Source organism: Pieris napi, chromosome 4, assembly GCF_905475465.1.
Source record: "Pieris napi chromosome 4, ilPieNapi1.2, whole genome shotgun sequence".
Lineage (NCBI taxonomy): Eukaryota > Metazoa > Arthropoda > Insecta > Lepidoptera > Pieridae > Pieris > Pieris napi.
Genome location: NC_062237.1, coordinates 3,947,509 through 3,971,924, shown reverse-complemented (window position 1 = coordinate 3,971,924; position 24,416 = coordinate 3,947,509). Strand labels below are relative to the sequence as shown.

The following is a 24,416-nucleotide window of genomic DNA, read 5'->3' as shown; positions in this document are numbered from 1 at the left end:
AAGGCACTGCCCTGCGATTCTGTAACTCACTTCACGAACTCACACAGCGGTTTTCGCATCGGCGGTCTCTCTCAAATCAGTCGTGAAGCAGTCATTTTATGATTTGGCATTCTGATAAACAATAAAGTACAAGCTCCCACCTTTTCAGAATGCCAAATCATAAAATGACTGCTTCACGACTGATTTGAGAGCGACCGCCGATGCGAAAACCGCTGCGTGAGTTCGTGAAGTGAGTTACAGAATCGCAGGGCTGAAGGCTGATCACCTACTTGCCTATTAGATTTAAAAATGATCATGAAACAGATTCAGAAATCTAAGGCCAAGTCCTAAAGAGATCGTAGTGCCACTGATTTATTATTTTTTAAAGTTATTATATTACGTTACATTAGTTCTGTTAGTCTATTAAAATATTAAGGATCATAACCATAAATATTTACGACTAAAAATTAATTACTTACCTGAATAATTACCGTTATGACTTAATAATGTCATAATTGCGATTAAAATGATTTAAGTATTAACGAGAAGTTTTTATTCATTTTAATACATAAAACATTACAAAACATTTCCAATTCAATTGTACAGATGTTTTAAGTTTTTATTTAAACGATAAAACAAATTCTATAAAATAAAGTAGTTTGTGATATCACCAAATCTAATAGGAAGTAACAAGTTATATGTTATCTTTCGATACGGCGCTTTGAATGAAAATAAGAATTTAAGTAGATATTTTATTATTACAATTTATTTACAAACCATTTAGTACTTTAAAAAGTGCTCATAATTGACAAAATCAGTACCCTATGACTATACCTTATTATTAAAATCATTGTCCATAAATATTACGTTAAACTGTCGGGTACAGGAGTATATTTCAAGCCAGAATCATTTAGTGGGGCCACCACCCATGAATCTTCTGGAATAAGACCAGATTTTAACAACTTGACCGCGGCTGCGACATTCGCACCACTAGTGTAGCCAACATATAAACCCTCTTTTTCGCCAATAAGCTTCCGGTACTCCACCGCTTCTTCATCAGTCACACTCAGAGTTCCGTCCATTGTTTCAAACTTGAACAAGTTTGGGATGCACCCATAACCAGAACCTTGTAGCAAATGCAATGGTTTCGTGATCGGGCTCCCCTTAATAGGCTGCGATCCTTCAGGTTCCACGACAAAGCACTTGATGTTCGGGTTCTTCTCCTTCAAATACCTCGATGTACCGGCGAAGGTACCGGCCGTTCCAACCGTGGCGATGAAGGCATCGATATGGTGGCCACTCTGTCTCCAAATCTCAGGACCTGTTGTAAGGTAGTGGGAGTTTGCATTATCTTCATTGTTGAATTGGTTAACATAGTACGCACCGATCTCTTCTGCTATTTTTAAGCCTTCGTCTTCAGCAGCTTTGACGTCATTGATGGTAACATTACCATAGGTACCCTCCACCTGAGGTATCCTAATACATTTAGCGCCGAGAGCTTCCATGTGAATAGCTCGCTGCACACTGTTACCTTTCGACATAGTTACGGTGAGTGGGTGACCGTAAATAGCACACACGATTGCGAGACCACATCCTTGATTTCCGGAGGTCACTTCTAACACAGGTTGTCCAGGTTTAAGCAGGCCTTTGGCACGAGCTTCTTGAATCATGTGCAAAGCGGATCTGCATTTAATCGACGCTCCAGGATTATTGAATTCACATTTTACTAAAATTCGTCCTGGTCCGGGATGCAGGCGATCGAGGGCGAGTAGAGGTGTCTCTCCGATGAGGTCCAGTGCGGACGTCTTGATTTCGTTAGGGACTCCGTTCACTTTAGCCATTTCGATATTTTATTTATCTTGTCTATTCTGTATTGTGACCCAATCAATACTGAATAATGTTACCGTTCTCAGCCCGCTTTAAGTGCTCGATTGTCGTGCGTTCGTGTGACGTTTCGCGAGCCGATAGCTTCGGATGGGTTGCAAAGGCACGTGGAGAAGTGTTAATGAAAACATAAATGGAACAACTAACAATGCAGTCAATGTTGAGATAAGCAGATGCAAACATAATCGATAACAATAACGATATTGTTACCAACTGGTCATATAATGGTCAGTAGCGGAATTTTATCAACATCTTTTACAATAATAGTTCTTTAGTCTTAATTAAATTAGGTCACGAAAGTTTTAATATTTTAAAATTATAAATTTTGGTGTATATATTTAAATTCGTTATAAATTTTTTGTGGTAGGATACCAATTTAATACACAAAATAATCAGGAATTTTTATAGCAGACGCTTACGATGAACAAGAAAAAATAATTTGTAGTCTTAATCGATACAATTAAATATTTAATGCAAATGAGATATGACATAAGTTTTTGGAGCTAATCATATCAGGAAGAATTATGTACGTATGATTATTTTATCAATTTAGACGTAATATATTTTAAATGCGTAGTTACTTCAGGCACCTTCAGGTGTCAATCTACACACCATATAAGTATGGAAAACATAGAACAAACATTAAATTTAAATTGTAAATTGTGCTATGGAAAATTTTGTTAAACAATGTACGAAACAGCATTAAAAAACAGAATATTAAATCTATTTCTAATGCGTTTCTAATTCTGAGAAATAAAAAAAATTGCAGATTTCGTTCCAAAACTTAAAAAATTTCTGTGACATTGAAGTAGATAGATATAACAATTATAATATAATTTTAATGTATATATAAATTAATTAATAACAGAAAACAATAATTAACCTTAACATATAATAAATAAAATATATTATTTTTATATTATCATATTTATAACAATTTATAATAAATATGATATTGAAAGGAACATGATCCATACTGATTTTTTATGATTTTGTGAGATTACCATAAAGGCCTGTGAAACGATTTAGTTGAGGTCCAGATGATTCCACTCATCAGTCAAATGTTCTGCATACTACTCTACATCTATAAACAAACGAACAGCTGCGAACATTTTACGCTGATAAAAAAATTATTTACCTACCTTTACATACTTTCAATAATAATATTTAAAGATGGATAAATAGAAAACTAAAATACATTTAGCAAGTTTGCTCCCTGTGGCCTTTAATGCTAAATGTTAATATTTCTGGATATATGCGAATTTAGAGTTGTATAATATTATTAAAATAACAAAATGATTGATATTGTTAAGATAAAGTTATGTAAAATATCACTCAAATTTGATATTCAGGTATTTATCTAACTGATAATATATATATACTGATAATATTGCTTCGAGCTAATAGAAATATTAAATGATATTAAACCAAATTTCGTCTGGACCTTCATCTGCTTGTACTTATAAAGATATGATTTTGTTGGATTAACAAATATGTGTGTTAAACAATATCAAATATTAACAATGGTATGTAACCTTAATAAAAAAATAAATAAAACGAAAACGAATTTCCGTATAGATATCGTTTTAAAATACTATACTTATTTTGGTTATTGTTTCCTGTCACATATTAAAACGAATAAATGGCGCCAAAAATGCCACAGATTGTAAAAAAAAAACTAATTGACTAGATTTTCCGATAGTTCAACATTATGTAGAAATTCATCTTTCGCAAATCCTTACGTTATTTCTAATTAAGTCGGATTGTATTTTAAAATTAAAAGGCATTAGCTTATTAATATATTCTTCCATCTTTGAACTCAGGAACCTTGACTATCTAACCATAAACGATCATGGGGAACAAAAAAATATTTGACTACGTGTGATGAATTGAATTTATCTTTATAAATATTCAGATAATAATCCAGTATCTACGTGTTGACCTTATGTCACAACAATTATGTAATATGAACTAGCTGTTTACTGCAGCTTCACTTCTGTTAAAGTATGTATTGTCTTTGGTCTTAATAATAGAGATTTATTTTGACTTAAAGATCCGGCCGAAGTTACCAGGCCACAAGGACAAGTTAATTTAAGTACTAACGTCAAAAATTAAGGGCTTACGGCTACAAAATATAATAAAAAATACATATTTAAATTTTCAACTACCCTTTTATCTAAGGGATAAGCCTGGGCTGTTTGGCAGTATGAAAAATAAGGTGTTTTATAAGAGTAATCTGTATTAAAGAAATCTCTAAAAAGTTATGTAAGTAGTAATGTTACTTATAAATAATCATTTTTCACAACATAACATGCCTATATATTGATTTTTATACATCATTCACGAAACAAAACAGTCAGATTAGTCGAATCGACGATGACGTAGCATGCTTGTAAACAAAACGCCTCCTTTCTAATTCCTCTACTTCTCTCAAATGTTGGAATTTAATTAGAGTGGAGACTGTTTTTGATGGAATGATAAATATGTATTTGTGTAATTTAAGAATTATAATGAACAAGTAAAACTTGACGTTGGTTTACGTGTTTTCAGGTATAGTAGGGACTAAACCCCCAAGTCAGGATGCCTTAACAGTAGTGTATGTAGAAGAAAAATTAAATTTGTATGGAAATTTGTCCGTCATGTTCATACATGTCTAAGCCCCCTGGTGCTACGTAATTTTACCTAGAGAAACGTTTTGGCGGGTTCTTGAAATATGTTTCGTTTGAATTTTAATGCTAATCTTAACAAAATTACAATAGAATATAGGTTATTTAACCATTTATTCTATAGTCACTAATAGAGAATAATCTATAATGGTTTTAAAAATCTTGTCTTCGCTTTCTAGGCTTCGGGACTGACGCATTTAATAGTATAATAATTACAGTAGAACCTCGTTAAGTCGAACCTCGATAAGTCAAAAACCTCCAAATCTCGAAAAAATGTTTCGTTCCCTTCCCTTAAAACACCAAAACCTCCATTACTTGAAATCTTGACCCTCTGTTAATCGAAATAATCACCGAGTCCCTCCAAGCCATTTTGGTACATATTTTCCCTCTATAACTCGAAAAATTAAATTTGACCTCTGTATCTCGAACATAGGAACGTTTTATTTTACAAGCTTTACAACTTGGTCATTTGGAATTTATTACATATCTCTATTGTTCGAACAAAAATAAGTTACCGACTTTAAGAACTTGCCGACAATGTGAGTACACTATTGTTTCTTAGAAAACATTTTAGGAGTATACAATAATAAATTTATGACTCATGGAAACACGTGTTTGCTTGCTTTGTGTCAGGTGTTCAATTTTGAATACTCAAAATTTATAAGAATAAACCTCAAACTCTTTATGTCGAATCAAAATCCGCCTAAGTCGAAATCCTCCATAAGTTGAAAACTCTATAACTCGAATTTTTTGGCGTCTCCCTTGATGTTCGACTTATAGAGGTTCTACTGTACTTAGTTTGACAAAGTATTAGACGATGACAAATGATGTAATACATCTATATTTGCATGAAAGTATTTGGTTTTACACGCTACAACCACGAAGCCGTATTTTTTTCCAAAAGAGGTTTCATAAACATTGATACGTACGTTTTTCTTGACAGTGCAAAAATAATTTATAAATAAAATATATAAAAACAAATTTTCATATGATTACCATAACTATTTTAATAATACATGTTTACTTAAAAAATGTACACACAAAACGCTAATTCATCGTGATTCGGGATTTTTTTATTTATTTTAATTGTGTTGATTTAATGTGGTTGGTTTGCAATAACTTTATTACCAAAAGTAGCTTGTTTTGTGGTGCCTACTACGTTCATTTACGTCATGGGTAAAAACTAGAATGTGAAATTATTTGTAATACAGGGTAAACCGCGTTAATCAGAGTCAAATTTGAAAGTCCCTCTCTATGTAAAACAAGTGAATGTCAGAGGGAAATAATAAACTTTAAACCTACTATGTTATTTAATTATGAATTCAAAATTATATAATTATCAATTTATTACGTCTTACACTTACTAATTTACGCGTTCTTATTTCATCCAGCAAATCAATGACAAAAGCAAAATTTTAAACATTCATTGGTAAACCCCAATTTTAATGAAATAAATGATTTAAAAATTTATATGCGTACTAACAACTTTCGCTTCTTCATCTCATTCATCTAACAAACTAAAATCTAAATAAGTAGGAACTCCGTTGTTCCAGAATTTCGACTACATAATATACTTCAGACGTCATCCTAAGTCGGAACCGTTTTGGCGTCCAGAACAATTACAATAGTAGTAGGAATGAACCTTTCACCCTTAAAAGCTTTTAAAAATCGCTAACACAATCATTAATCGCATTATGAGCATATCAAACATGCAAATTACGTATCATGTTTGCGCCAAATGGCAAACATGGCTGTGCAAATAGCTGTCAGTTGTCACCCCTCACAAGCCGTAACAAGTGGCAATTTCGTTTAACAATGCAATTTGTGAACAGAAAAATGGACTCAGCACTTATTGCATTAAAAACTATATTTAAATGCATAGAATGAACTCTATTTCTATATTAATAAAGGTGATAGGAGTTTTTTCGAATAGGTCCGTATGTCGTCTAAGGCACATGTCAACATTGGTCTATTGTTAACAAATAAAAGTACAATTGCGTACAATGCTAGTCATCATTATAGTATGAATGGTGCCAAATGTCAGCAATTTGATAATTGATGTAAAAAATACGTGGAAATAACTTTTCAATGATGGTTCATAATTGCGAGTATTTTTATTAAGTGTTAATTATTTACATCCTTAAACGGTACTCCTGTTGGTGCATGGGACGTATTTACTCATCATTTTGCTTATACAACGTATTTTCCATTTTTTATAGGAATACAATATTACTGATATTTTTTATAGGAATATTATAGTTGAGCAGTGTGGCTTCAGCGTGCGAGCTCATACCTGAGGTCTTAGGTTCGATCCCCGGCTGTGCACCAATGGACTTTCTTTCTATGTGCGCATTTAACATTTGCTCGAACGGTGAAGGAAAACATCGTGTTACAACAATTGTTAAAAATGAGATCTTGATTTTTTTTAAATATGCCATACGGCTACCAACACAAATACGTAGTATAAAAAAGTATATTAGCAGATTGGAAAACCTCAAATTCCCCACTTTGACAGGTTCAGTTAAGTGGTGAAATCTAATAACATTTAGGTATTTATTTATTTTTTATATCTGTAAGACAAAAAAAATTGGAACAAATATGCCGCCCCCTCAAATCCGCCGCCCTAGGCTCAAGCCTACTCAGCCTGCTGGTAAATAACATCCGCCACTGTCAAGACCTAAAGAGGTTGTAGCGCTACTGATTTATTTTTTATTTCATAATATTACAGTGTCGCAATAAATGGCTAAAACCACTTCAAACGATTAGTCCGTACCATTCGTTAGTAAAGTGAAGTCGATAAAACTCACTTATAAACAGGATTGAGAAAATATCGGACAAAATGGTTTCACTGAAAATCAGATCTAAATATCGCGTTCCCACGCCGTGCGCACACCTGCAAAACTCAAGACAATACAAGCCTACATTCCACTAGTGCCTAAGCCTCAAAACCTTTTGGTAGCATGGTGGCACAATAAAATAATATTTGATTAGACTAGCCTTCATTTTAAAGAAAAAATTAAAAAGAGGTTTAAATTTGAGGCACATAATTTATATTAGCGAAGCAATATATGTTACGCTCGGGTTCCATATTAAAAAACTAGGCGTAGGGAATTGTTACAAGTTATATTTTTTCTATTAAACGAATAAACTACAGATATTCGTTAGTAAATGCGCTTATAGTATTGGTGATCTTAATGGGATTGTCTATACAGATAGTAATCACGCCCAATAATTCGTTTTCATTCTTAAGAAAACACTTGGTCAATAATATACTTTCAACAAATATTTCCGATCCAGGAGATATTTTGGTTGTATTTCTTTCGGGAAATAGCCTCCAGAAGCGCCCGCGAACCCTATGCTTGTGCTTTATAACTTTAACATCAACAGCGATACCGATTCCAACGTTTATAATTTAGTTGTCACCATATCCGTACCGCTGATGTCCTTGGCATCGCAAGAAACAAAACCTGATTATTGGGATCGGGAGGGCTGTCGGTAACGCTATTGGAAGTTGCAGAGTAAGATTCCCTGTTCAACATATGATATCACAAACAAATGAACAAGTTTCAATTAGAGTTACTAATTATACTTAAGATATAATATATATATGTGATATCTTAAGTATCTGTTTTTTAAATTTTATTTTCTTATTGTGATAAAATAAACAAAATTACTAAAATTTTTATTAAGAAAATATTTAGCACAAAATACAATATGTAGACAACAATTAATTTTTCAAATTAGGACGATACCTTTAGTTTATAAATATACAGTACACATTACAATAAAATTTAGTTTCCTAAAAACACTTTGTGTCTGCTTATTATTTTGTATATATAACTATTAAATTGTAATAAAATAGTTTGAGCCCTCAAGTGAAAATACAATTTCATTAAATTTAGTAACCAATATTTATTAGATACAATCACATTTAATCACATACAGAAATTTGTATACCTACCTTAAGTAAATAGACATGAACAGATTCTATAAACACTGTTTTACGTTATAAATGTTTAAAACACAATAACTTCCTTAGCTAATTTAGTTTTCTCTTCATATTACAATTATTCAATTTAACTAGCGGGCTCATCAAAAATCAGTCCAGCCCTTTAGAATGAGTTTAATTACAAACATGAACAGACTATTTCTATATTAAAAGATAATATAACATAATATAACATAACCTAAGATTTATAATAATTTTCATACAGCTCTTTGAAAAGTTTCATACGTTTTGGGTATAACTCTTGTTTGTTTGTTAAATCTTTATCAATTTTTAAATATGTCAACCCAGTTTCGGCTACAGGCTCCCATATACAAGGTAGAGTCTTGTCTGTCTTCGGTGTAGGATTTCTGTAAAATAGAGTAATGGATTTTTAGAATAAGAGAGTAGTCATAAATAAATATGGAAACAAAACAATAGACTGTCTTGAACTAAGCATCTTCTTCAGGCTACAGCAGCAACATTGAGGCAATGTGAGCATTATAATTTTTATTATTAAGATTACATTTAATAATTACTCATTTTATTGTGTATCATATTTTTAATGAGTATTCTCAAACCAGAACTTGATCTCATGCAAACACAAATCTAATAAACATTTATGCAAGTATAGTTTCTATTTGAGCTTTATATAAATTTAAGAAATTTGTAGTTGTATTGGTGTCATGTAAAAGAACATTTCTTTCACATATATTATTTCCTCATTTTTTTTCTTATTGTCAGTTAATTTTGATTAATTTAAAAAAACTTACCCAAATTTAGCAAAATTAGTCCACATAGTACATAGTCTCTCCTTCACTAATATATCTGTTTCTGATAAAGGATCTTTCAGGATTTTACTCTTCACAAGGTAACCCCCATCATCCCCATGGCATGCACCTTCTCTATCAATCTTCATTTTCTTTTTTAAATAATTTAAACTGCCATCATACGCAAACTCATACAAGTAAACTGGTGAATTGTGTTTTGCAATTAACATTGTGGAGACATAAACACCACCGAGAAAATCTACATCTGAGAAGAAATCAATTGCAAAGGAATCAATATCCTTGTAATTTTTTTCACCCTCCATATAAACACATTTCAGTTGTGTTTCCATCTCAACCTTTTGTGTAGCATCAATCTCAAAAGGAAGGTGGGATAAAAAGTTTTTCTCCTCAGTCAATTTTTCTAAAATAGGGCCACCATGAGACACCATCAAAAGACCTTCTCGGTCACAAAAACCAGCCATATATGGAACTTTATTAAACTCTCCCTGCGCTAATAAATTATATGTTGACTTAGTTATGAAAGGCTCCCAATCACCTTCTTCTTCAATAGTTGGTACAAAACCAAAATGAATACCTCCTCTCCATTTATCTAAAGCCAATACAAGCATAGAATTACGAATCAACTCATCAAGTGGCATCCCTTTGAGGTACTCTAATAATTCTTTGCTATTATTAGTAATTTTTTTCTTTAATATTGGTATCATTTGGGCTAGATCCTTAACTTTCTGGTTTGTTGTTTGCGCCCAGTGCAATAAGGAGGATCCTGACTGAGCTATTGCTTTATGAAATAAGCCTTTAGCCATAGGTGAAAGCATTAAATATTCAACAGATGCACCACCAGCACTGATACCAAAAATGGTTATATTTCCAGGATCTCCACCAAAGCTTTTGATGTTTTGATTAATCCATTTTAGAGCTTGTACTTGATCCTTAAGGCCCATATTTCCTGGGGCATCTTTAGTACCCAAACATAGAAATCCTAATATACCTAAACGGTAATTTAAAGATACAACAACCACATCTTTTTCAACTAAATAGTCAGCTCCATGAATAGAGTCATCTGTTCCACTACCAAACACAAAGCCACCTCCATGGAAAAATACCATCACAGGTAGAGCCACACCATCCGTAGGAAGTTTAGGAGTATACACATTTAAATATAAACAATCTTCATCACCAACAACATTCATTGTCTCTTTGTCAAACTGGGCACAAATGTTGCAATCTTTTGTAGCATCACGAACCCCTTCCCAAGAGTCTGGAGCTAACGGTGGCTGAAAAATTCAAAATAAATATAATAAAACACAATTATAAATAGGTTTTTGTATATTTTGTCTGTACACAATTACATACTACACAATAACAATTTAAACTACAAAAAAATATAATTTATCCATGTGATTTGTTAAATCTTAATTCATTACAACAAAATTAATGTAACAAGATTTAAGCTAAAGACCTATTTAACTTATAGAGGCAACTTACAGAAAATCTTAGCTCATTTATTGGAGGTTTAGCATATGGTATACTTTTAAATGTGTAAAACTTGGTCCCATTATCACTTTCACTTAATAAGCCTTGTAATTTTCCTTGTGATGTTTCTACAATCGGATTAGACATCTTGGTGATAAAAATATTCTTGGATTTGTTGTTTGAAAATAAATCGTCGGGCACTGCCAAGTCTGTAAAAATATTAATAACGTTTTAAAACACTTAAGAAAGTTTTTTTATTAACTCACGACCTGTAAGTTATAAATTCATGACTTACTAATTAGTGTTTTTTTACATTCAACTTTCAGATTAAAATCTTGAAATAACATTAAATACTGAATAAATAACTAACGATTGAATTCCTAAATATTCGCCAAAATTGGAATTTGGATACGACTTCCCTTGCTTGATTTGATTGTTCCGACTTCCGACGGTGAAAGCTCTAGCAAAAGCCGAAGGGCCTCCAGAGTCCAGCCTAGGGTTGTGAAAAAAATAATCGATTTTAAAAATTTTATATCTATTATAATAGAAAATTAACTAGGTAGATTTTTCATCTGCCACATCCCGACATTATATCTGGTCTTTTATAACCCGGATCTCGAACTATTAGAGATATTCGATATACCTCGATGTTTACAATGCGATACATTTAATATTAAATAAGATGTAAAGTATTGATATACTCGATGCATTGATGTTTTTTTTATAAAACATCGAAAGAATTATAAAACCTGTTAATTTTACAAAAACTCAAGTTTGAATGGAACACAATACTTAAAAGTAAAATAAATTTAAAAAATACTGCAATGTGCTACTGAGGCATACACTCAGCATCTATCAAATTTCACCTAAAATCTATCAAAACGAGATTTGGTTAATTTCGAATTTGATTATTCTTAAACGTTAATTTGTGTTTATAATTTCTATTGTTTATTTTTAATTAATAAAACCATGAAAAATAAAATATTTAAGATGTTTATTTTGAAATGAATTTAAAAATTTGGAAAAAATCGATTAATAAACAAATCGATTTTTTTTTTTTTTAAGAAAAATCGATTATGTATTAATCGTTTTTTATGCAGAATGCCACATCCCTAGTTCAGCGCTTAGATAAGGCTGCAGGGCCAAAGCGGGCTGTCAGAAGGTCAACTTGTCACCGTCATACACCAGACTGCCACAGAATATAGCAGCTTGGATTTATGAAAACAAATAAACGTAAATCCCCATTATGCATTATGCCTAATCATATTATTATGTATACCATATTATAATGCAATTTTATAAATCTGTGGGATTTTTTGTTTTGATACCGTGACCATAAAGTGCGTTTTCCAATTACAGCACTAGAGCGCATTATGCGGCATAATGCTCTACGTTGAATGTTCCAACTACAGCAACGCTTCGCACAATTGAGCACTCTCAAAACGAATGCTCTCGCGTGCTTCTCGTAATAAATACCAACACAGTGACAGAAAATTTACCAGTGTTTTTCTTTAAGTTGGCATTTATCGAAATTTTCGTTAGTAAATATTATTTATTGTTGAAAAATTTGTTTCGTCGTAAATTTTGAAAATAATTAAAGTTATTTCAAACTGCTAAAAAAAAATATATAAGTATGGATGAAGGTATAAATAGTTACTTTGTTTATATTCCACATTTAAAATATGAATACAATTTTATTTTAAAATTCGGATCTGTAAACAAATTTACAGGATTATACTCTTGTAAACATTGCAATGGTTCTGAAAATGTATATAATTTTTTTAGAAATCATTTAAAAAAAATTGCTCAAAACGTAAATGATGTAAACTTCTTTCATGAAACTATATACTTTACTGTTAATTTAGCTTGTTAAAACCTTATATTCTTTAAAGGTTTTCTCTTATTTCAGTAAAAAAAATGTTAATGAAATAATTTGATTATTAAAATAAGCGTAAAAAGTTTTAAACCAATTTAATAATTGGTTGAAAACTTTTTACGCTTACAATAATTTGTTAACCACATTATTTATACATTAATGAGGTTGCTAACTCTATTCAGAACATTTTTTTTTTCAACACTGACTTAGCGCACTCTGCTGATGCATAAAACTAATTCACGTTCCAATTAAGCTTCAGCATTATGCGGCATTGTGCGGCACTGAGTCGCATAATGCTCTGTAATTGGAAAACACACATAATTTCAAGAACAGCATTAGGAAGAATCAACAATATATGACACTGTCACCAAGGTCATCTGACATTCTCAAGTAAAAAAAAAGTGCGTGCGTACAAAGTACACAATATGTCAGAAGTGAAACTTCTTTGTAAATTAATTATTACTAAGGTAAAAGCCCCAATAGATGATCATGTACCAGTATATGATCACTCCATATATTTGTATATCAATATTCACACTGTTTACACACTTTATACGTGCTAATGATATAGGTAATAAATAAATTAAAAAATATGCGTTTACTGCACATTAAGACGCTATGCGACAGAATTGCCATCTAAAGTTCTAATATGTAACTACTAAAGTCTAAACCAGGGGTCTCCAAACTTTCCAGCCGTAGGGCCAAAACCATATTATGTCATTATGCTTATTATAAGTTGTTTCTATCACAATAACAATAAGCCTACAACAATGTTATGAGTAGTTAGCTCATGACGATATCAATGTAGATGTCATATTAATAATTATTCAACATAAAATTAGAATACTTCAGTAAACTAAATTTAATTTGCTATAAAAAATATGTTCTCTAAAAGGAGTTTTCAAGTATGCTAGCTCTCCGCGGGCCGGACAAAATCTGTCCGTGGGCCAGCCCTGCGATTCTGAAAAGGTGGGAGCTTGTACTTTATTGTTTATCAGAATGCCAAATCATAAAATGACTGCTTCACGACTGATTTGAGAGAGACCGCCGATGCGAAAACCGCTGTGTGAGTTCGTGAAGTGAGTTACAGAATCGCAGGGCAGATGTGGCCCTCGGGCCGTAGTTTGGAGACCCCTGGTCTAAACGAATACATCAACCTCTCTCTCTCTCAATCTTTCTCACTATAGCTCTCTCCCACCTCTCGCTCCATGGCACTATGCGTGATGCGACGTTCGCTCTATTTCACTCTCTCTCTCTCTCGATCTTTCTCACTTGCTTGCTCTCTACTCTTGCTCCATGGCTATTTGCTTCATTCTACGTTCGCCCTTTCTTAATCGCTCTCTCCCTTCTCTTCGACAAAAACGCTGCACATCTTTGGGACGCTAATTTTATTATTATTGCGTTTCATCCGTAAAAATTTTACACTCTTATCCTTGGAACAGCATACATATTATCTATATCTCGATATATATAAATGAATATTTTATAAAATCATTGTAATTGGTGGAGCGCGATTTCTATCCAGCATTCCGTGGGACTGAGATAGCCGGATGCGCACCTGTGTTGCCGTGAGAACAACGATTTATCCTTGTAAAACACATTGAACATATAGGTGTGCGATCAAAGGAATTTAGGCTTTATAACCCCTAAATAAGAGCTTGTGAAAGAGGTTTGGAATTAGCGGTAAAGCCTTTACAATGTGGGCTGTTTGTTGTGTTATTTTGTACGATTTGAACATCCGCGTAAGACTATTACTACACGATACCGCAACTTTTTATTTATGTTGTGACCATGTCTTAATATTTTTTTAATTAATCCAAGTTATATGTGTAGATCATACAATCACTTCTTATACGTGACACAACAGTTTTGTTTCAGTCCGCCCGCAGCGTTTTTTACGTTCAAACAAATTATTAAAATAAGGTAGAACTATGTTCTTTTTTAAAAGGGAATAATAATGATAACCTTTTATTTCAGATACTTTTACACTTAAACTATCTATCTATCTATCATCTCATTCTTTTTAGGTATCTGTGTGCCGTTTTTTTTTGCAAAACCCTCCTCAAAATCCCGACATTCCTGTCTGCTCTGTGCTACTTTCTGCCATGTACCACCGCTGTTTCCTTAATTTGGTCTTTCCACCTTCTAAATTGACTTCATCTTTTGCGTGTATTGTACCAAATATTCGCTCGTATAACCAGCGGCACGTAAGTCTAGCGATGGCCGATACGTGGAGGGGATTGCTGCGCATGTGTACTGTCGCGCGGGGGACAAAATGCGACTGGAGAGCCAATCGACGCTCTTCATTCCGCTAGCCCCCCTCAGGTACCTTATTTTTTACTTCTGCGCAATAACGGTCAGCGGCCAGCGCTAGAGTTTCGTACCGCTACTTATACGTTGTAGATACATCGTGAGGAAACTGTGCCTCCACTCTTTGGGTCCAACCCAAAAAAGTCGACAGATTGTGTTGGACACTGAATCAATTGGGCCAATCACCCATTTGTCAATTATAATTTTGTGCATTTTTTTATTTGTCTGCTCTATTTGAAAAGGTATACCATATCAAAAATATCACAACAATCTTCTTTCGCAAATAAAATGGCTAATACTGTTATAATTGTTTAACATCAACTATAGAATTTCTCTCCCAGAAAATATATACATTATAGTCACCATGTTGTTGCACGTGTTTCTGAATAATTCAGATGTTTGCGAAATTCGGTTCGTACTTAGCCGTGTGAACCCAGTCGCATTATATCGTTTACTATGCATTGAAAAGGGTTTTTACAGCTTCTTTTAAATATTTTAAAACAAGAAATTTTCAATGAAATCCTACGGGTATGTTGTATGATTGCGTGTTAATTTACTTTACATACTTGTTCACACATACAATGGAGCAATGAACATTTCTGCGTCTGTTTCATTGATATAGTTATAAGGACAAGTAAGTGATCTGCTTTATTTTCCTACTTTATATAAAAAGCTAACATCTGCAAATATTTTTGTATAAAAAAAAATGCCTACGCACAGAATTGAGATTTTTCATAGAAATTTTTACGCAGTCGTTAGCGGTCTAGTTATAAGAACGCACAGTGCACCACAAAGCACAGAGGCGGTAATAAAAGCATTATCCAACTCACGCTAATAATTACTTTGGTCTTGACGCTTGCTAATGCACAAACCGTGCCAGAGCCATAAAGAGAAAAAAAAATTACTTAGATGGGAAAGTTCCTTAAGGCCGATTTACATAATCTTAGTGTTTAGTACAACTTGAAAGGCAAGTTCTTTAGCGTAGCGTTTACTAAAGCAAGTAGCGTTTACATGTTTCAACTAAAGTACTATCCTAAAGCACTCTCCTAAACACTAAGATAATGTAAATCGGCCTTAATGTATAGTGCTATTTTATTGCATATTACTGAAGTAAAAGAATGCCATAGAGTTATTAAAACTATAATAATGAATATTAGTATTTCTGCTTTCTATACAATATTTTTATAGGCTAACGCTATCATATTGCATGTCAATTAAATGTTAAAAGGTAGTTTAAACAATGGTGCGATCGACTTGTTTATATGTCATTGTGGCTGAAAAAGAAACGAGCCATAAATCGTGATACGCACGCGAGCTTGTTGTACATGTACGAGTACAATAGTAGTTAGTGACCTTAATATATCGATATTTTTGAATCGGATTGCATGTATTTGTATTTAGGACCAATTTACATGGTTTAACAATAATAGTGATTCGTATAACCAAAGACAAAGACTTCTTATGCATGCGCTTTAATTGTTTTATCTCCCCTCACCCCGCCCCTACCAGAATTTCGCGGGAAAACCATTCATTAAACGTTTGCTAGGTCCATACACCATACCCGATTCAGGAATTAGCTGTAATGTCTAGTTTCCAATCCTTCAAACTTCATTTCGATAATTGTAGTTTTTCAACTAAATCGCATATCGCATTTTAAGCTTATAACCGAGATTACTCATATACATATACACTCTTGCAGTGCTATACCATAAAAATTTACAAATTACTATGATTTTGTATCGTGTTACAATTAATGCTACGTAGAAGAATAAAATGTTGGTCACCTATTTATAATACAAAGAACCAACAGGCAACAAGCAAGAGGTGGTTATTCCGAATAAAGATCTGTATGTGTGAGTATCTGAGTAAATGCTGCGCGCGCAGGTGTGTCCGAGACTGGCCGGCGCCGGCTACATTCCTTCGGCGGTCACAGCGCGGCGCCGAGAGCGTACTTGACAGTTATGGGCACAGATTCAGTAATTTCTAATAAAGCTCCATTGTTGAATCTTAATTGTATTGCTCCATGCAGTATTAAAATCAATTTATTACTTATATATTTTATTCTGATTTCTAAAAGTTATATTCTTATGTCTTTCTGATTTTTATGTTTGCTATTTATTTAAATAACGTAGATTAACTAACGTATATAAAACATTTTTTGGTTACCGTCACTGCTCCTCACTCAAAAGTCCATGCTAAAATATAATCTATATATATATAAAAAGAAAATGGTGTTCGTTTGAGGCTCTTTCACGCTTAAACCACTGATCGTATCGACATGAAACGACCACCATTCGATGCGAAATTTTTCCTAGATGGTTTATGGCTATTTATTTTTTTAATTCCAACGTTCCTTCATTTTTTTATTTCTGTTTTACTTTTATGAAAATTTTTCCCGCTAATAAAAACAAAAGAGGCTTCCTAGAACCGCAAAACGTCAACATCTGTTAAAAACTCGATTTTCGAAATATTTCAATTTTCTTAGCGGGAAGTTAAAAAGAAGAATAATAAAAATATGAAAAAAAAAAAAAATCATGAAACATAAAATTTATTTGAATTCGTCCAGCAAAGCGGGCGCGAAACGGCTAGTCTATATATATAAAAAGAAAATGGTGTTCGTTTGAGGCTCTTTCACGCTTAAACCACTGATCGTATCGACATGAAACTACCACCATTCGATGCGAAATTTTTCCTAGATGGTTTATGGCTATTTATTTATTAAATTCCAACGTTCCTTCATTTTTTTATTTCTGTTTTACTGTTATGAAAAATTTTCCCGCTAATAAAAACAAAAGATCTGTTAAAAACTCGATTTTCGAAATATTTCAATTTTCTTAGCGGGAAGTTAAAAAGAAGAATAATAAAAATATGAAAAAAAATAAAATAATGAAACATAAAATTGATTTTAATTCGTCCAGCAAAGCGGGCGCGAAACGGCTAGTTATAATATAATCATAATTCACATCACCATAGTATAATAACTTAAAATGATCATTAGCTTCTTGGACAAGTAACGCCATCTAGGTGGGAGTAGATATGAAAATGTTTAATTACATAATTTGGTCCATACTTGATAACGTGCATTTTGCGAGGGAGTTCGCTTTCGTAGTTATTCTATCAGCCAAAAGGTGACGCTTTATTGTTCAAAATTGGGTTGATTTATTTGATTATATTTTTATGTAATTCCAAATATATATATTTTTACTTTCGTAACTTCATAAGTATCGTAATTTTAAATAAAATTTATTAGACGTATCTAGGTTAAATAATATAGTTTTTATTTTCAACTTAAATGGCAACACAGAAAACGCATGGACTTCGAGCTCGTCAAGTTTTTTCGTAGCAATTTATTGAATTTTCTGAGTAGCCGGCTACGAAAGTTCTAGATTTTCGATTTTTATAATTTGACTTTTCCCGTCAAGCAAAAGTAAAATTATCGTTGCAAGAAATGGCAAACGCAATGAAACGCCTTATTCCTCTTTTGGACCGTGTTCTCATTAAAAGGGCTGAAGCAATAACTAAAACCGCTGGTGGTATTGTTATACCAGAAAAAGCGCAATCTAAAGTGCTTCACGGAGAAGTAGTTGCCGTGGGACCCGGAGCAAGAAAAGAAAATGGTGAATTTGTTCCTGTACTAGTGAAAGTAGGCGACCGAGTTCTTTTACCGGAATACGGAGGCACCAAAGTTTCGCTGGAAAGCGACGAGAAGGAATACCACCTTTTTAGAGAATCTGATATTTTGGCCAAAATTGAGAATTAAATTTAGATAGCTTTAGTTTCGCTTCGAATTACATTTTTGGTTAGATTTAGTTCATAGTAGGTAGTGGATGTGTATGCTGTGGTTGTGTAATGTTCAATTCAGTGGAATTGTGAAACTTACTGTTATCTCTGCATTTATTATAATATTGTTATAAATTATGGTGTATTATTTAAATGTCCCTTAACCTAAATACATGTATGAATTTAGAGGTTAATTTGAACCTAATTAGATTCAATATTACACAATCTTTTCTTAAATTGCTTAAATAAAACAAAATAATACTAAATATATTGTATTTACATAGATCTTCACTGACAAACTTGATGATTAACCTGTCAAACTAATTATTGTGTATCACAGTCTACAGATCTTTTTGTACAATTTCTTGCTTACTCAATATGGCATAAAATTAAATAATACTGGCAAATTTAAACAGCATAGTCCACAATTAAAAAAGGCACATATAAATGGCTAATATTTGTGATTATATAACTACTGTAATGAAATAGCTGTACGCCTAACTGCTGCAGAAAATGCTGGATTAGGGTCTGGAGTTTCTGTGAGAAGTTGGACTGAAGTCCACCTACCATCTTCATTTGATTGCCGCAAAGCTTCCATTGTAGCCTGTACTCTCTGCCCATCCTCAAATGTTGCAGCTGATCTCACAGGTTCTTTTATCCAGTCCATTTGCTCTTTGACTGGTAAAAAGGCTTCTTTTAATGCACTTATCAATTTGCAAAGTCCTTTTATGTATGGCTTTGGTATGACACTAGATGTGCAACTTAAATCTTCAATATCTACATAGATTACATCTTCCTTATCTTGTGCTCTTTTACTTTCTTCTTCACCAGCTTTAACTGCAGTTTTATGCAATTTTCCATGCAAATCGCCACCTCGTACTACCAAATATCCTCTTTTACTGTAAACATAAATCTCTTGATGAAAACACACACCAGGCAGATGGTTGTTTAATGTTGCAGTAACTAATAACCCTTTATCCATTTGTAATTGGAATGTACAAAAGTCAGGTGCAGTTACTTTTCTTATACCATTAATTTTCGAAGTCTCTTGCACAAATGTTCTGAGAATACCATGAACTTTAACAACCTTTTGACCACTTAAATATGAAACTAAATCTATTACATGGCTTCCAACTAACGTAAGTGTTCCTCCTCCCATTGTATCATCACATAACCAGTTGTATGTGTCTCCCAAGAGAGATCCCATTTGTACTCTCACATCTATTAAAGTTAGTTCACCTGGATTTCCAAGGTAACCATCTGCTATACATTTCCTCATATGGGTAAAAGCCGGCAAAAATCGCAGAGAATGGTTTATAATGGAGATTAGAGTTGGGTAATACTGGGCAGCACGCACCATTTTTAGGGCCTCAGCCTGGCAAAGACCAGCTGGTTTATCACACACTACATGTTTCCCAATACCAAGTGCTTTAACTGATATCTGAGCATGTAGATTAGGGGCACATACTATAAATACCAAGTTTACATTTTTCTTTAATAAAACATCGTCAATTTTGTTTGTAAAAAAAGATATTTTAAGTTCTTTTGCAGCATTTTCGGCTTCTTGAAGTGTCACACCCCAGATAGCTTCAACAGGAAAACCCTTTTCACGAAGGAATGGCACTAATACTTTGGCCACTGCGCCCGTTCCGAATACACCTATCCCAGGCAACATTATTTAAATTCCTATGCCACAATAGTCATTCATTACTACTATCATTCATCGAATAATTATAATCATTGATACAGAACGCATTAATTGCAATAAATTAAAATTCTCTACAAATTATACAAAGTACAAACAATTATTGTTTTTTTAATGGTTAATGCCACTGTCAAGCTTCAAATGTCTTCGATATTTGACATAGGTGTTTGGCGTCAGTACTCAGTGTCAGTGGTCTAAGACTGCCTACTGCCATGTCAATTTAAGAATCTAAGTAGAAACTAATTCCTTTTTTTGTTTTTAAAAATGTGATAAAATACTAAAATTTAATTTTTTTTTGATGGTTACTTAAAAGAGGTCATTATTTTCATTAATATCTTCCTCACAGATTATACAGGTTATTGATAAAGGTCTTTTGATTTTATTACATATTTGAATCGTCTACACCTAACAAAATGTTGTATTTTATTATTTCAAAATAATTTCAAGGCTAATTAATAGTTATACGTTTAAAAATAAATATTACTCATGTAAGTGGTAGAAAGAATAATATTTGTTAAGAAAACATTAGGGCATCGCCGTAAGTCAAAGTGGATGGCGCTTAAAATGAACAGAGCGGGTAAACTCCATTCCATGATGTGTTACACCTGGATCTGTAGGGATGTCGCTATTAAAATTAATTAATTTTTTCTAACTGTTAATAATAATTAATAAGACGAAAGTCGCCTTTAGGACATACGAACACCTTATTTAAAGTTGATGCACAATTAAAATGCTCCAGGCTCTTAAACCATAAGGGAAATGAAAATACAATTCAAGCGGTTTTTTTTGTGAATATAAATAATGTTCACCGTAATATAGGTATCATGATATGAATATCCCAATTTAATAGTTATCATCAAATGGACCGGATATAGTTATAACATTTTAAAAAAATACTAAAAAAACTAAAGAGGAGGAGTTTTTTGTAAAAGTATTAATAACATTTCTGTTGTTATAAAAATATGTTACATGGTGACATGTTGTTGATTAAAATAAACTGCTATACTATATATATACTTAGTATATACTAAGTTTTAAAACTGAAGAGGGAGGACCCTCCTTCCGTGCTGGTTTAATATTACGTACGAAGTCGTGTAGACGAACCCAAGGTCAACATTATTGTATAAATATATTATTTTATTCATAGTAAACAGTTAAATTTAAAAATTGTATTAAGAATATATGACAACCCTAGCAACATCCTATAAATTGCCGCAATCTTCACACCTCGGCTGGAAGTTGACTGGTACTTGATCACTTCCACAATTAGGATTGAATGACGTAAATGAAAAAAAAAAAATTGCCTGGTGACAATGTGAATTGAAATTGTAGAACGGACATTATTAAAGTAATTTTGGCTGAAAGAAAATAGGAAGATATTGTTAATACTCATTCGTGGTAAAATAGATTAATTGTAATAAACCAAAAACGAAGTTATTAGGCTTAAAGACGTTTATTTTATGGTAGGGGAGCCCACGATGCTAAATGGGGATTTACTCGAGCGTCGTAGAGACCTATTGGGATGCAAAGCTTAGATAAAAAGAAGAAAAAAATGTTATATGATAAATTCATTTTCATCGGTGGGGGAAGCGGCTATAGATAGTTAAATATGTAAAAAAAAACTGTTGCATGGACATCCTCGAGCGCGTCAGATATTGATAGCATCTATGCCCTACGTATTTTTAATAATGTACGTATTTTAATCTGATCGTTTGCATGATGCGGGTGGTTGTATTTAAGGGTTGAAAATTAAAAAAAAAAAAAAATTATCGAGCGCGTCAGATTTTCTAAGGGAGTGTTAAGTGCACCAAAAAAAAGCTCTCATTCACTTATCTGACGATTTCGATGGGACGCAAACCCACAGCCATTTTCTTAATTTGCAAAAAAAAATCACAATTTTGAAATACTCAAGCGCGTCAGATTAAGATATATGTGGTTCATCTTTATGTTCTAAACGTACTGTCTCATAATCTGACGATTATCTAGAGGGATTCGCCTGATCTGCCAAAAAAAAAATAGAAAAACGGTTCACCTAAAGGGCCATCCCTGCAACTTCCAGCTAATTCCATTCCTGGGCGCTTAAAATTGATATTTTGAGCTCGCTGAGTTCAAAGAAATAACATTTCTATGCATTTGAGCTCTCCCAGCTCGAAAGTCTGATAGAAGTTTCATAGAACACTATTTTTGGAATTTTCAAACCGCAATAACTTTTGAATGGATCAAGCAATTTTCACGCGGTTGGCGGCATTCGACGCAGTTTTATCATCCTCATAAATAATTTTGCAATTTTAATTGATCGAACCACAAATTTCGGAGTAATCCCGAAAAAACACTTTTTCGGGTTTCTTTCGTGTACGATATCTCTCGAACGAATCAACCGCTTTTGACCAGCTTGGTGGCGATCGACGTGGTTTTTCAAGCTCAAAGGCGGATTAGTTTTTGAAGTTGATCGATAAAGAAACCACTTTAAAAAAAAATATTTCTTTTTTTTTTTAAGATTTTTCAAAATTTCTCAAAATCTATCGGTCCGAATCGGTTCAAATTCACAGGAAATGTAATTTTGAGGGAAATATTTAGAACGCCGTTTAGTAGATTCCGATCGGTTTAAGGAAATGTAGGCATCACGCAGCTGCACGCATTTAACTTTATCGACGAATTTTTGTTATTTCGGCTTGCGGAAATCGTCAGATTATATATTTTTCATTATTCTTGAATTATTTCCTTCAAAATAAAAAAAAATTAGCTACGCTCGAGAATGTCGAGATGACGTTTTTTTTTTACAACTTTGTTGCCCTCCCCTTTTTTTCCGTCACTCTCAAATTGTCAGATTAGTGGAATATACACTTTTTAGGATGTAATTAACTCACCCTACCTTAATCTGACGCGCTCGGGAATTTCTGATGGTCAATTTTTTTTTACTAAACTGATCCTGTCTCCTTCACGTGCGGCTTTATATATGGGCCTCATATTTTGTGGAGGTACTTAACCGGGTACAAGGTATCCCCCTATATATTAATCTGCCGCGCTTTAGTAAATCCCGAAATCCCCTCTTGGGCTCCCCTACCATTATTCTCATAAAAAAATAATTGTCACAAGATAAAAATAAACAAATTCGAAATTCAAATTCGTGTTCATATATAATCTAAATGTACAGACTTTACAGCGTATACTCACTGGCGAAAAACAAATACGTCTTTGATGTACATTAATGTTTTACAATGTTTGATACCAAACTAATCATCAAAGTAGTTTTTTCTTCTTTGAGTGATACATTTTTATTATTTGTCAAAAAGTCTACTCAGAAGTCCCGAATAAACTCAGACTATCACAGAGGTAGCGCTTATTTTAATTATTAGAAGCAAAGTAAGTGGTGTGTGTAGCACGTGGTGTCAAAAAGTATTGAATTCCACGGATGTGACCCCGCGTACCGAACTGTCAATCGTTTTGTGATGAGAAATTTGTTACGTAAATCGTAAACCATCAAGTAGATTGTATACATTTAATATTATTTATATATAAGTTCTAAAATAATGCTTAATTAATGCAATAAAATATGACGTCATAAATTTCACACACACATCAATTATATTAGAACATAGTAATTACAAATTAGCAAATATAATGACAAACAAACGAAATCTAAATAGACATTTAAACCACATTAAGAGCGCAATAAACGAAATTACGGTAAGAAAGAAGATTGTTGTGTATTTTGTAAACGTTAGATATAAATTGTTAGAGCGAGATACGCTATTAAATGAAGCAGATAAGCGAGCTGTAGGTAAATAGGATATATTAATTAAACATTTATGATTTGTAGTAATTATTCATTATCATCAGCCTCTTTATTTGTTCCATTTCTGGACGTAGGCCTCCAGTACGCCCTGCACTGGTCTCTCTGTATCCACTGGAAGCCAACCTCCTTGACGATGTCGCCAGTCCATCTAGTCGGTGGGGCGCCGCGCGC

The 24,416-nt window shown here is 33.0% G+C and overlaps 4 protein-coding genes across 5 annotated transcripts; 1 reads left to right on the top strand and 3 right to left on the bottom strand.

Annotated features, from left to right (window-relative positions):
• Nucleotides 1-515: 515 nt before the first annotated feature.
• LOC125048764 (putative inactive cysteine synthase 2) lies at nt 516-1,935 on the bottom strand. The gene has a single exon (XM_047647634.1). The coding sequence runs from the start codon at nt 1,818-1,820 to the stop codon at nt 843-845; it is 978 nt and encodes a 325-aa protein (XP_047503590.1). The 5' UTR covers nt 1,821-1,935; the 3' UTR covers nt 516-842.
• Nucleotides 1,936-8,261: 6,326 nt separating this feature from the next.
• LOC125048763 (esterase FE4-like) lies at nt 8,262-11,278 on the bottom strand. 2 transcript variants are annotated; one of them, XM_047647633.1, is made up of 4 exons: nt 11,149-11,278; nt 10,791-10,987; nt 9,288-10,579; nt 8,262-8,885 (listed from the first exon to the last, which is right to left on the bottom strand). In XM_047647633.1, the coding sequence occupies exons 2-4, from the start codon at nt 10,923-10,925 to the stop codon at nt 8,717-8,719; spliced, it is 1,596 nt and encodes a 531-aa protein (XP_047503589.1). In that variant the 5' UTR covers nt 10,926-10,987; nt 11,149-11,278; the 3' UTR covers nt 8,262-8,716. The 2 variants fall into 2 exon arrangements, with proteins under 2 accessions (XP_047503589.1, XP_047503588.1); XM_047647632.1 differs by having other exon boundaries at nt 11,074-11,242.
• Nucleotides 11,279-18,251: 6,973 nt separating this feature from the next.
• Nucleotides 18,252-18,879, top strand: LOC125048800 (10 kDa heat shock protein, mitochondrial-like). Its single transcript, XM_047647699.1, has one exon. The coding sequence runs from the start codon at nt 18,413-18,415 to the stop codon at nt 18,722-18,724; it is 312 nt and encodes a 103-aa protein (XP_047503655.1). The 5' UTR covers nt 18,252-18,412; the 3' UTR covers nt 18,725-18,879.
• Nucleotides 18,880-19,003: 124 nt separating this feature from the next.
• LOC125048799 (glucose-fructose oxidoreductase domain-containing protein 1) lies at nt 19,004-20,569 on the bottom strand. Its single transcript, XM_047647697.1, has one exon. It carries the CDS (start codon nt 20,417-20,419, stop codon nt 19,217-19,219), a length of 1,203 nt encoding a protein of 400 aa, XP_047503653.1. The 5' UTR covers nt 20,420-20,569; the 3' UTR covers nt 19,004-19,216.
• Between the last annotated feature and the right edge of the window lie 3,847 nt (nt 20,570-24,416).